Source organism: Lichenostomus cassidix, chromosome 6 (assembly GCF_008360975.1).
Source record: "Lichenostomus cassidix isolate B80296 chromosome 6, HeHo_3.0, whole genome shotgun sequence".
Taxonomy (NCBI): Eukaryota; Metazoa; Chordata; class Aves; order Passeriformes; family Meliphagidae; genus Lichenostomus; species Lichenostomus cassidix.
Genome location: NC_139487.1, coordinates 22,192,426 through 22,206,466, shown reverse-complemented (window position 1 = coordinate 22,206,466; position 14,041 = coordinate 22,192,426). Strand labels below are relative to the sequence as shown.

Below are 14,041 nucleotides of genomic sequence, written 5' to 3'. Positions count from 1 at the left end.
TAAAAAAATGCTTTTAAAAAACCATATATAAGTCTTTAAGAAAGGGTGAGGTGGTTTGCGTCTCCCTCTGTGTATTTTCTAAAAGTTCTTAATTGCATAAGAAGATGCATCTCTAGATCCAATTATACAAGCGGAAATTTTTAAAACTTGAAGTTAATTTTAAAAAATAACCAACCATAAAATCTTATGACATTAAGTGTGTAAAAGGTCTGTGTTTCGTGGCTTTGAATACAAAGGTATGTTTAGGTTATAATTCTAAATCTTTCGAAATCCCATCAAATATAAAAAATTCTTTTGAATATTTCACAGTTTAACTATTTCCCAGTAGGAGTCCATGCTGGGTAATGCTTGCTAATTACCCACAACAAAAGTAGACACACAATGCTGGTAAATTACCTGACCCTTTGCATTTTAATGAGACAACAAGGATTTCATGAAGTGATGTTGTTTCAGTGGTTAATGGTGTCAGCAATGTTGTAATTGTAGGCTGAGGCACATTAGCTGCACAACCACATGTAGGAAGGGTTTCTCTCAACAGGCCCTTTGGAGAATAGAACAGGGTATTATCATTAAGCCTATGTCATTTGCATGCTGCTAATCACTTACTTTATTATCTTGTGTATCCATTGTCTTTCTTTAATTGCTCTTTAAATGAAAATTAAAAATAGTTCCAATGCCCACGATACTTGTGATAGCATCTTGATTATGAAGATAACTTCAAGAAAATGGAACATATAGATAATGTATTGCAGGAATACAAGATAGTTTGAAAGTTATGTAGCACAGCAGGCAGCCTCATGAGCATAATTCTGGTGTCTTTCTTTGCTTCACTACGTATTGTTTGCTTAATAAATGGTTATTTATATTCGTAAAGGTGATGGGGTTTTTTCAGAGATCAATGCCACTGGTTTTGCTTTGCTGTGGAAGAAGACACAAAGCACCAATATCTAGCAAATTCTGCCAGTCTAACAGCATTAGAGGAGAAAGCTAGATTTTTGTTCTTTCCAGTTAAATCCTAGTCTGTGATATCCAGTGCAGAAAAGCAGAATGTCTCCTTCTAGTGATTTGCAGAACAGCTTCAGGATAAAATTTACAAAATTCTTGGCATTCTCTTTTCAAGACAGACTTGTTGATTTAAGTTTATATGGTTAAATATGGGACAGCCTAGACTTTCCATAATAGGCATTCTCTAAAATGTTGTTAGCTTCTGGTTATCAAGCACCTGCTAGTTCTTTCAGCATCTGCAGAATGGGATATTCAGGCTGACTTGAGGCACAGCCCTCTATGGACAATCAATACTACTGTGCTCCTAATAATTTCTTTTTGCAGCTTTTCAGCTTTTCAACATCTGAACAAACCAAACCTGAAAAAGTAAATTATGACTTTGTTAAATAGTATTGTAGGAATCTTTGTTGAACCAAGTTCTGAACTAGTTCTTGTAATTTATTTTTATTCAATACACCCCAATAATATTATGGCTAATGGAAATTTTTGTACTGACTTATTTAGACACAAGATTAAGATATTATAAAATGTCTGTAATGTCATAGCAATATGTGATTTTTCCAAACTTTTTTTAGAACTTTAAAGTAGATCCTGTGAAAATATAATGGAGATTTCACCTTTCATATTGATTTAAAGTTTGGTTGCTTGTTTAAATTTTCTATTAGACTTTAATTGTCAAATACTCTTAATACTAATTTGGGAGCATAATTACTGGTTAGTAGTGAGAGGGAAAGGATCCCTACTGTGTTAACAGCATATATCTTTTCTAAGTTTGACAGAGTTTTTGCTTAAATGCACAGACAGGTTTACAGTACGATTGGATGGCCACACAGGGTTTCCTAAGTTCCTGCCAGTCTGCTTCTTCTGTGACTTAGAAATGAGCCTCCAAGTGAGGGCAAAGAGTTTTCAGTATGTCTGTACTGAGACTGGATACCTCAATATACATTTTATGATTGCCATTTAATTTTCACTACTTAAAGAATACCACATTACGTTTTACTATTGTCCCTGTCTTTACCAGCTTGTTTGCTAGGGTAATGGGTTTCCAATCCCATATAAATAAAATAAATGAGGAGTTGGTGTAGAGACACTTCTGCTGATACTTCTTTAAAGATAAAAAGACATTATCAGAGGTAAGCAAAACTCCTATGGATTTTAGAAAAAACTCTGATGAAATAATGAGTCATTCTGTTATGATAAGGATTTAGTTTTCTTTTTAAGATTAATGTTTGTAAGAGGAGGAAGACAGTGAGTCAAAAGAGTGCAGATTAGCAGTGGAAGTTTCATCTTAAGAGCAGGCTGTACCTCACTGGTTTTGTGAATACCTTTCCCTTTTTCTTGATATATTTGAGCAAATTACCTGTTTATGCACACTGCTGACTGTATGCTTTGGGTATCTTTCTCCTAGAATGGTCATCAGGGGCATAAATTGCTCTCTGATTTCTTGGTTCTGACTGAAGCAGGGGTTTCCATGCTTTACAGTGATACCAGTGGTATCACTGCTGTTCTTCAGGCAGTTTTGTTGGCACATCCTTAGGTATTATCGGTAGCCAATAATTGCTACTGGTACATCACTTAAGAATATTCAATTACAGATCTACCTCAGATTCATCATGATTCCACAACTGTGCCATTTGTGTTTGGATTTTTTTAAATGGTGAAAAAAAAATAAGAGGCATAGAAGGCAAAGGCTCTGTGTGATTTATTGTGGTTTCCAAGGGAAAGTTGGTTGAGTTAGTGCTATATAAACTGGCATAGTTAAAATCAACCTGATACTCATTTTCACACATGATATCTCAAAGATGTCTTTAACAGACATGCTATGCTGAAGTTAAGTGCTACAAAAGGCAGTGTTTGAATGACAAAGAGTCTAACTGATTTCCTCCCCTGCCCCCCCAAAATATGATGTTCAGTTTGGAGTTCTGGTAAAAAAAATTTGGCTTGCAGAAAACCTTTGTAGTGGTATGCTGAAAACTTGAGTGCCAAAATTAAATTCTGTGTTAAAACCTCTTTTAAAGAAAATACATTCACACAGGAACACAGGATCCATGTTCCTTCACTGTGAGCATTTAATAGAGTCCTGAATTTTTTAAAATACAGATTGATTTTTAAATTTTTTTTTTAATCCTCTGCATACTGGCACTTGGCTATGTGCCTAAGACAATCTGTCCACTAAAAGGTTCTCTAGGATTTGGTGAAATCTGGCAGGACAGGATATGTGCACAATATGCTTTCTAGTCAGCAAGCTTTGAAGAGTTGCATTTTACAATATAGAGTAATAGAGGAGAGGAGCTTTTGTATACTTATAAATAGATTAGACTGCAGGAAATATGCAGGAGGCCCATGAAGCATACCTGCCAGATAAATCAGAGGTGGTCTTGATCTGAATCCAACCTGTGTCAAAGCTCAGCTCTGGGAATTTAGTTCAGATTTCTTTGATAAAATGGGGCTTTAGCCTTCACAGTTCAATCTTTGATCCCCAAGACAGCCTTGAATGTGGGATTTTAGTTTTGACCCAGCCTATAAAGAAATTAATGACATTTTACCATAGGTTTCCAGCTCAGTTCCAGCTTGAGTAATTTGCAAGTCTGCTGGCACTATTTAGCCCACACAGACCATGAAGTCGACCGTAAGTAAGTCCAAGCTGATGGAAAAACAATATTGCTGGAACAGAGTGACAGATGTTGATTATCACAAAATGTCTGTTTAAGCATTTTGTATGTATCCATTTCCTCCCTGCAAACACCTGAAATTTTTGTAGAAGTTACCAAGTAATTGTACTTAAAGATGTGGAATCGTCTGCTAAAGAAATTGTCAGAATACATATTGCAAAAAATGACTGCTGTCGTTATTACTGTTGCTGCTCAGGGGAGCTATTCAGATGCCTCATTTATTGGAGCTTAATAGATTAAAAGTCCAAATTGAGTCTCATGATATAAACCTAATCAAATTCTAATCTGCATAATTTTCCCATAAGCAGCAATGGGAAATTTGTTTAATTTATATTTCAGTAGTTGCCAATCATATGTTGGACAGCATTCTTACTTTTATTTTTCAAAATATTTTAATTGATTACTTGCTGTGATATCTGGCTTTGCTCTTCCTTTTTACACTAAGCAAAAATTTACTTTTTTGGATATAATGACACAATGTAGAGTCTCACCTAACATGCCGATATATCATTTTTAGTAGTGAGTTTTCCATTTTGTTTCTAGTTATTGAATACACGTCTCTCTAAACTAGGTAATACAGCTTAATTTATTTGATAATTTTTATTCAGCATATTTATTTTTGCCTGAGGTCTGAACATGCAGGGTTGATTAATGATTAAACTGAAAAGAGTTTGGCTTCATTATATACTAAATCATATTAGCTGAAAACCTGTGCTACAGTTAGATGCTATCAATGTTGTGCCCTAGAAGCACCTAGTGTAAAAAAATATTAAATGGTAAATGGAGAGTAGGAACAATTAAAAAATAAAGTTTGTAAAGAAAGTAGCAAAAAAAAAAGGAAATTTGAGTTGATTTACTGTAAAGAATTTCCATTCAGGCAGACTAAGTGCTAAGGCTAGTAATTACTAATTGTTTTACTTAAAGTGAGGAAAACAGCAAGGAGTAAACATCAAGGCTGTGCTCTGCAAAGCTTTAGAAAAGAGAGCCCATTTGTTTTGGTAGTTTTGGATTGTGTAAGCTTGTGGTGAACCGTGGCAGAGCTGGGGTTTGGGTAATTACCACATAAGGTTTTGTGTGAGGAAAAAAATTGCTACAAAGCCAACAACCAAAAACCTAGCCAGTTTCAGGTGGACTTCATTTTTTTGGGTGGGTGTTTATGATAGGGGAACTCAAAATGGCACTTAAACTGGGAAAAGATTTATGTAAGTACCTGTGAGGAAACCTTCTAAGTTATACATTATTCTGCCCTAGGCTTAAAATATTACACTTTTCTAATATATTATGCTGTTCACAATTGAAATGGAATCAATGTGGTGTGATTCAATGCTAGACCTCAAGATGATGAAATTCCAATCCTTCTCTTGATCTTTGTTTTTACAGCTTAATCCTACCTTGTTAGAGCAGCCCAAGAACCAGCAGACCCATAAATCATTTGCACTTTCAGCACATGGGGCCACTAACTCATCCAGGAAGGGATCTCACACTTTGGGGAGCGGAAACTAGCATTGATCCCGCTGCCCTGTGCTTCCATTAGAACTTTGATTTGGACATTTTCACTATGGGTTTCTGTAATTCAGCAGTAAGGGAACGAAGGGACGTTAGAGAAGAGCACTTTCTTCTCAGGAAGGTGGCAGCTTGTTCTCTGTGGCATCATCTCTCAGGGTTCAAAGCTCCAGGAATTGTTCCAGTCCCAAAGCATTGGAGGGTCCCTAAAGGTGGGAAAGCTGTCCTTCTTCAGCCTCCACTCTCTGTGGATTTACCTGTGTTTGGGCCTGGAGCATCTCTGAAGATGCTGCAGTCTCTGAGAGAGCTGGGAGCTTATGTAGTCACATCTGGTTTCCCACATTCATCTCCTTTTCCAGACCTTTAGTGATAATCTCCAAGAGATTATTAGATCTTCAGCACAAATCGCAGTATGAAGTCAGAACTGAAGCCAGAATTTAGGATTTCCAGGTTCTCAGGCCAAACTACAACTCTCTGTCTCAGACCCCATGGGACAGTAAAGCTAGAATTGTTTCTAAATTGAATGGCTGTAACAGATTCCCATGAATGTCAGCAGCTCTTTAGCTGCATGACTGCTGCTGAACTTTCCAGGTATACCCAAGGGGCTGTTCTTTGGAGAATAACAGGTATAGTCTATCATTCAATTGAATTCACAGGAATATTAATGTCATTGTCAGCAAACAGTAGCAAAGGGATATAACTGTGAGGTCCTTTTTGAGAATTACTTCTTTTTGGCTGGCTCTGCTTAATGAAAATACTTCTCCCATATTTCTGCATGATAACTTGTCGGGGGCGTGTTTGGCAGTTCACCGTCTGTGTGTTACTCATATATGCTCAAAGTATTATTGTTTCATATTCCTTAGGTGAACCAGAGGTAGCTAATAGTATATATGCTCTTTTAATTATATTTTTGGCAGACTTTAGTGCATATATAACCCAGTGAATCCCATGGCATCTTTCCCTAAAATAGCATTATTTAAAGGGCACTATCAGTTTACAAGGTATTGTAATAACAAGGCTACAACCTTTGGGTCTGCCAAGTGGATTTTCAGTTTGGGAAAGTGCCTCCTGCCTGCACAGAGTTCCAGTTTAGTGAAATGTACATCTTTGCAAAGGAAGGGATGCAAAGAAGAAAAGGGCAGAGGAAAATGGGAAGAGAGTTACAAAGGATCCATTATGATCTTTAAGAACAGGCAATATCTTATATATGTAGCATAAAAACCCATTTTGAGAATATGCCCTTCTGGGTCTTGGTGGTCACTGGAACAGAAGCAGTGCACATCCACAAGACAAATTTCCCTCTATGTTAAAACCCCAGTGAGCCTTTATTGGTCCCCTCAGCAAGCTTAAAGAATATATTTACTGCTATGAAGAGCAAAACTTCCTGCATTTTGTGTGACTTTACTCAGTCAAGTGAACTGCACAGAAAGAGAAATTAGTGGTTTATAGCCAGCACAATCAGCAGATCATTTTGCCATCAGGCCAGTTGCTCCAATGCATAAGCAGGACAAAATTGGTGATGCTTTCAGTGGGAAGAAGGCGTATTTAGCCGTGCCAGCATTCCTTCATTTTGAACTTCATCACAGTGCTGCTGTGGCTCTCAGAATACCTGCACATTACTGCTGAATTACCACATTTAGTGCCTCCCTGGGATGACCACGGGTCAGCCTGGCTCAAGAGGCACAGAGCTCACGAGCCCAGTGCTGCTCATCCCTTTGTAAGGTGGTATTTTGTAAGGGACAGTGAGGTTTTATAGCCACTTGGCCATGCTGAGCTCTGAACAGAGGAGCATCTGCATCCCCAGTAACTTTTGGTAAAAAGAGCTTGCCTCCTGTCAGGGAGGAAGTTTCCCTGGTGTTCTCTTTTGACAAAGATGAGAACATCTTTAATAGATAGATTTTTGGCAATTGATTGGTTTTTACCTACTTCTGTGAGCAGTAGTATCTTAGAGGGAGCTGGCAAATGCTCTTTGCTCAGAATGAAGACATTGAACCAGGAGCTTTCTGTGGAGAACTGCAGGGGATTCAAACTCCTTCCTAGCAGGTAGCTGAGTTAGAGCATGGGAATACCTGCCTCTCAGGTGGGGAGGGTGCTGCCAGGAGGAAAGCAGTGGCTGCTGACTGCCAGACCTCGCTGATTTGGAGCATGTCAGGAGCCCAAAACCTGTGTTCCTCTCAGAGCCATGATACACTTAATCCACTGCTTGGCAGCATCTTGTTTCAGACACAAACTTGAGTGGGCTGCATCCTACTGAAGATTCTTCAGTTTGGTAAGGGAGACCTTACTGCTCTCTCCAGCTACCTGAAAGGAGGCTGTAGTGAGGTGGGGGTTGGTCTCTTCTCCCTGGTAACAAGTGAAAGGACAAAAGGAAATGGCCTCAAGTTGTGCCAGGGGAGTTTTAGATAGGATGTTAGGGAAAATTTCTTCACTAAAAGGGTTGTCAAGCGTTGGAACAGGCTGCCTGGGGAAGTGTTGGTGTCACCATCCCTGGAGATATTTCGGAGACATTTAGATGTGACACTTAGTGACATGGTGTAGTGGTGGACTTGGTAGTGCTGGGTTAGTGGTTGGGCTTTATGATTTTAGAGGTCCCTTCCAACCTAAATGATCTGTGACTCTATGTTGTGGTGATTGTCACTATAGCTAATGGTGGTGGGTTGACTGTCACTGACAGCTAAGTCCCACAGTGAGAAAAAAACTCATAGCCTGTGGTAAATCCAGTTTAATAAGTGAGGAAAACAAAAACAAGCCACAAAAAAGCTTAACTCAAGTGATAAAAAGTCAACCACTCACCCAATTACAGCAATTTAGTACCAGATGAGGTGGCTGCTGGAACGGATATGATTTTTGCTGTACCTTACCTCCTGATTGTTGGCAAAGAGAATTCTCTTCTTCAGAAGTCCCCCCACTGTCACTGCATTTCCTTCCACAGGCACTGTGCTCAGGCTTGCACAGGCATGTGAGTTTCACTGTAGAGGTTGATCTGTTAAGCAGTTGTAGCCAGAGCTCCCTCAGTTGTTTGTTGAACAAGGAGATGCTGTGTTGGTAAGATCACAACTATCAGCCCTGTTTTACGATTTTTATGAGCATTAATGGAACAAGGTTTGGGGACTGAAGGAGAAAATGGAATATGAAAAGGAAAATGAAAAGAGGCTGTGAGGAAAGCATGTCATTTCTAAATGAATGCTCTGTGCAGAGGAATTGAATCTTTTCACTGCTGAAAATGGATCTTAAATCTGATGCCTTAGCTTGTTTCAGCTTCTGTAATGAAATAGAGTTTTCCTAATACCCTGTGACCTGAATTTCTCCCTGCTTTATGGGTGCTGTTCCTTGACGTACAAACCTGTATTTTCTCAAGTCAGCATTTGATGATGGATGTCAAAATACAGGTCATGTATTATGCATATAGCATTACCGATTTAAGGTGTTTACTTGTCAAGTTGAAGAAATTCAAAAATGTCACATTCACTGAATCTGCACAGCTGTCACTTGTAGTTTTTCATGCCTTTAAATGAAAGTTCTGATAAAGCAGGTTAGTTTCCTGCACTTTTTTTTTTAATTTTGTTTTTTTTTGGTTCTCTCTTCTGGAGGAGAAAAATAGACAGCCTATGTATGGAAATTACTTTGTGACTTGGGAGCAGGAATGTGTCTTGAAGGTGTTCGATGCCTTGTGACTCCAAACATAAACACACAAAATCCTCAAATATGCTAGTTTCCCTTTTCCTGAAAATATTCCAATATTTTTATATTTCTTAAAATTAAATTTCTAGAAGTGTCTGAATTAGGTATGAGCAAGGAAATTAAATTAAAATATAAGATACTTCTCACGTCTTTCAGAATGGTAGGATGGAAAATATTAATGCATGAGTCTATTTTTCATTCAAGGAGAAAACAAAATCCCTTTAACATGCCTCCTGCATTTCAGACTGAATGCACTATGTGTGCAGTGTGCAATTACAGAGCTTCTGACAGTCTGTGTCTAACAAAAATGCCACATTTACTTCAATCTTCTGACACCATCCTAGGAAGACAGATATTCTAAGGGTTAGAGAGGTGGCTGCAAATGGGCTTCGATGGAGAGTGTGCATGTGCATGGCTCTGTGTGTGCACATTGCACTGGAGGGGAGGCAAGAACTTACACATTTAGATGGCTTACGCTAACTTACTTCAATTTGCTTCAAACTGGTAGGGAAAAAGTGATGTGCTCCTTTCATCTGAAGGGTCTGATTCACTAAAAGGTAGTTTGAGAAGTGAATCCTGAGACTGGGGGAAGAAAGGCTGCAGGAAAATGGGAGAAGCAGAGCCTCTAGGGGTACTCCCAGTAGTAGAACCCCTAGAGTTCATGAGAAAAATGTTAGTTTTATTTACTTTGACATAAGTGAGTGGGAAAAGTCTTGCTGTTGCCATTTTGACTTTTAATTCAGCAGAAGACCCAACTGGTCTAAACTGGCAGACCCAGCTGCCACTTTAACTGCTCAAGTGGTCTGCAGGTACTTGAGCTTTTTCTAATGTGACAAAGGTCATATCTTGCATCTCCTAATAGAATGCATTCCACAACAGAATGCAGGACTTAAAACACTGGATCCTGCTGCAGAAGGAGGTGTCACACCAATACCCACCTGTCCTCAGATAGAATTTCTTCCCTTTGGAGTCACACTTCAATTTTCCTGCTGCTGTGAGAGTGTCAGTGTTCCCTGTAACTTACGAGGTGGTCACTGAAGGACCTCTGTCAGACTCACTTGGTGAGCGTGAGGAATCTCAGGCTCTGCCATGAACAGGTAAACATTCAGAAAGCCAAAACAGCTCTCAGTCATAGTGCCACATACAAGGAAACATCTGCGAACCGAAAGTGGCTGAGACTGCAACTCACTGTCACCAAGCCAGTCTTCTTGAGTTCAGCACAGCAGGTGGCATTAAATGACTGACTGTTAACATTTCCATTGCCTCTAAGAAATCTGCTTTCTAAAGATTTTCTATCCACTGGTAATATTATATAGAATTGCTTTACTGACCTAGGTTTGTCTATGACAATGTTTTTGTCTTGCAAGCCTGTTGAAGATATCATATCCACTTCTTTTCTCCTGAGGAGTTTCTTCACAGACTCTTCATTCCCTTTTTAAGCTATCCTGTCTGTACAATCACCATATTGCATCTAGTTTTCTTGTAATAGTCATAATGAAATTCGTACTGGTACCTTCTGCAGAGCTAAAAAAGTCTCTTCCCAGTGATTCTAGTTTTAATACCTGTATATTCTGTATGTGATACAGACAAAACATAGGGATAGATGAGTGGAAAGAGAAAAATAAATCTGATTAAATCAAGAATCTAGTGGTCCTTGTAGTTCAGGGGCAGTGTGAGAGTGATGTAATTATTGCTGAAAAAGAACCATAAATCCTTAAGACAATATAAAACCAGTATGATATGCTAACAACTACAATTTAGTTTAGAGATTTCCTGATTTGTAAATTGGTCCCCAAATTGAAGAAAGGTAAGGGAAATAATATCATATCATCTTCTCCTGAATTCAGTAACAGGTGAATGTATCAATTAATTTAATGGAGTGAAAATTTCCACACTGCAAGAAGATAGTGAATTAATTTGGCTGTGATTAGTGTAGAATAAGTATATGGAGAATTCAGAACTAGTGACAGAGGACCAAAATGTGTCCCTGGATGTTAGGTGTGAAGTCAAATGAACTTGGGAATAATATGGTAAAAAGAATGTTTTTTTTTTTTTTTAAAAAGTGTAGTTTAAAGTGAGTTTGGCTCAATCCTATTCCTAGCAGACAAACATTTGCCTAAAAATGCTGCTTTGACATTGAAACCACAAAGTTTCTCCATGAAACCACAAAGTCAATTTTTAGCTTCACCATCATTTCTGCAATGACATTAAATGAGCATTCTCATGCTTTCTTTAGCTTTACTGGACAAGGGACATGAAATGCATTAGTCTATACGGTGAATTTCCAGTCCTGCTATTGCATGGGCTTTTGTATACCTGTTTTGCAGTACTTACAGTCAAATTCCAGAAGGTTTTGCCTGGGTATTTTCTGTTTAAAGAAAAAAAAAATAGATAAAAAATGCTCAATGTCAAGAGCTCCATTTCAAACTGTGGATAACCTGTCTGAAAACAGTAATTTTAAAAGATGAATGTTACTTGTCTCCAGATTTAGTTTTTTCTGTGTGTGCCTTCCAACATTTCCTCTCCCAGCTGTTTCCTTCACATCGTCACTCTCTCCAGTTCTTTTCAAGCAATCCTCTTCCACCCCATTTGAAAACCTGTGTCTTCTTCCTTCCATTCTGTCTTTTTATCTGTTAGAATGGACCCTTCCATCCCAGTATTCCTACAGCTGTAATCTGCAGAGAAATGCATATTATAAATGGTACATATGAAAATTACAAAACCCCTGCCATGTGTGGGTGGTGCTGCTCCTGCAAAACAGTTACATAATTTAAAATCGTGATTTCTGACCAAACCTAAAACTGGCCAATGGAAGCAATTTTCTTCTCACGGTTGTACTATCATTTACAGTGTTCTTTAAAATTTTAATTGCTGTTTAACAGAAGGTGTTTGTTTTGGGATTTCTTTGTGTAGTTTGTCCTCTGTAAACTTTCTCTATTTTTCTCTCTTATTTTCTTTTTTCTCTTTTTTTTTTTTAAACCCTCTTTTTCTTCTTTTAGGCTTTACACCCCCTGGGATGGATAGGTCATCTCCAGACAACAGTCCAGTCCATGGCCTTTTACGTCAACCCTCCATTACAACAGGAGCCAACATCCCTATTATAACAGAGCTAGGTAAGAAAAGCTAACATTTATCTTTTTATGTACATTTCCATATCTTTTCCCCACTTTTCTTTTTATACAGATACAGAAAAATTACCCATACTGTATCTTACACTGTTATGTTTTCTCTTTTAGAAACTGCTTTGAATTACTCTCTCTAAAGAACATTTAGTAACAGTTGGTTCACTTTATTTGAATAACTGAAATATATTTCTCTCCTTTGAGTTTTCTCCATTTTCTTAAATAAATAATCTGTCAGACAAGATGCTTTTTGCATAGTGTAACAAACAAGCAGGGGTCTTTGGGTTAAGGTTAGAAAAGGAAAAAGGCCACAGTAAGTATAAGCAGATATTTCCTGTGCATTTAATCAATTGTAAGAGGCCATTTGTTTATTTCTTCATGGTCCAAAACTGTTTAATCATGTGTAACCAAACTCTGTATAATAGTATGAGATATTTCACTCCTGAGAATACAATGATGGTAGGTAACTAGACTCTGATTTCCACTCTAGCTGTGGGTATTTATGTTGTCAAGCGGTGTGATGTGAAGTGCAGAAGCTGTTCTGTTCTTTTCATGGCAAATACAAACTTGATTTGTGGTCCTTTGTCCTTTTGTTTTCTTTTTCAGTTTTATTTTTTAGAGCCTTACCTGTCTTTTTCCCTTACTTTATTCTCTTTCTGTACTTTCTTTCCCCCTAAATACTTTACTTACTAGCTAAGCCTGGCAAACTTCTGCCTTTGGTTTCAATCAGTCAGGAAAAAAACAGTGGAACCCACATTCTAATGATAACTGAACTGGGTAAGAAGTGCCTTTTTCCTTCACATCACTGTCTTATTTTCTGTTGTTGTTGTTCTTACTGTCATCAGCTTCTCCTTTATTTATCTGGCTGTATCAGAGGGGCTACCCTCATGGCACTGCTTTGAATGTGTTTTATTTGTGGTTCTGGTTGAAATTGACTGTCTTGTTCTGGTCTTTCTTAATGATTTTTTTTTCACGCAGCATCAGTAAACCTTTGATCACACTCGTCTGACCTGCCGGCTGTTTTCATAGCACCTCCTCACCAATTCATTTTTTTTGGCCTGAGTCCCCACCTCCCTGGCCCTCGCTCTCCTACACCAATTTTTCTCTCCTTTTCTCTCTTCTTTCTCTTTCTTTTTTGTTACTTCAGCCTGTTGTCAGTTTGGTGGACATCCCTTAGCAGCTCTCACAGGAAGTCCAAGAAGAAGTAAAAGATACCAGAAAAAAAACCCCCAAGCATCCTACTTTCCCTCGAGCTATTTTTTTGTTTATTTTGTAGAGTAGACTTTTTCTCAGAAGCTCAGGTTTTGAAGCTGTAGAGGAGCAGCCAAGCTTCTGCGTGGTTCCCTCTCAACACAGAATGCTCTCACCAGCCTTTGGAGCAGCGTTTGATGAGCTTTTCCCTACGGCACAGCACTACCTGTTCGAGCCCAGCTCACCTGGCCCACGAATCCTAGTGTGCTAACTTGCATTAGGAAGATAAAGACGCTGAGGATAAACACACAGCTGCAGAATTCACGTTAGATTTGTAGTACGTCAGGAGCTGACCCCACACATGGCTAGCACGGTGTCTCTGTCAGGTGTTAGTCTGACAGGTGGAAGTGGAAAAACAAAACTACTGTCAAGAGTGCCTACTCTCAACTAGCAAATTAAACTGTGGTACAAGCTTTTCAAAAAGTACACTTTGAAATGGTACAGCAGGCTTTCATATACTGTATTGCTCAAGAATCTGGAGAATAAAGTTATAGGTATTGTACTAAAGAAAGAAGTATTGTGGATATTGGTGTTTTCTTGGATGAAATTCTTCTGATTCCCAGGGCAGAGCATTTCTCTCATTGCAGTGCTAAGGTGTTATGTTTTAACAGTTACATCAGAGAGTGCAAAGGCAAGAATTTTAAATTCTGTCCTCATCTCATTTGGACAGCTATCATGAAGCTTTATCTGTAGTAATTTATGTTTTGCAAGCTAAGCATAGCAAGCACAGCAGTATACAGAGTTTGGAAAAGGAGTGGATGTAAAAGAAAGCTACATGGGAAGGAATGAAACCATATGAGAAGGAAG

At 38.4% G+C, this 14,041-nt stretch overlaps 1 protein-coding gene across 21 annotated transcripts in view; it reads left to right on the top strand.

Moving 5' to 3' along the window:
- KCNMA1 (potassium calcium-activated channel subfamily M alpha 1) overlaps positions 1 to 14,041 on the top strand; it is a 430,367-nt gene that overhangs the window by 393,436 nt on the left and 22,890 nt on the right. For 14 of the 21 annotated variants that reach the window (XM_085064005.1, XM_085063996.1, XM_085063994.1 and 11 more), the window contains one exon: positions 11,861 to 11,974. In XM_085064005.1, coding sequence (XP_084920131.1) covers positions 11,861 to 11,974 — 114 coding nt within the window. Of the gene's footprint in view, positions 1 to 11,860; positions 11,975 to 12,676; positions 12,761 to 14,041 lie in introns of all 21 variants that reach the window. The other 7 variants (XM_085063987.1, XM_085064006.1, XM_085063988.1 and 4 more) reach the window with 1 other exon arrangement.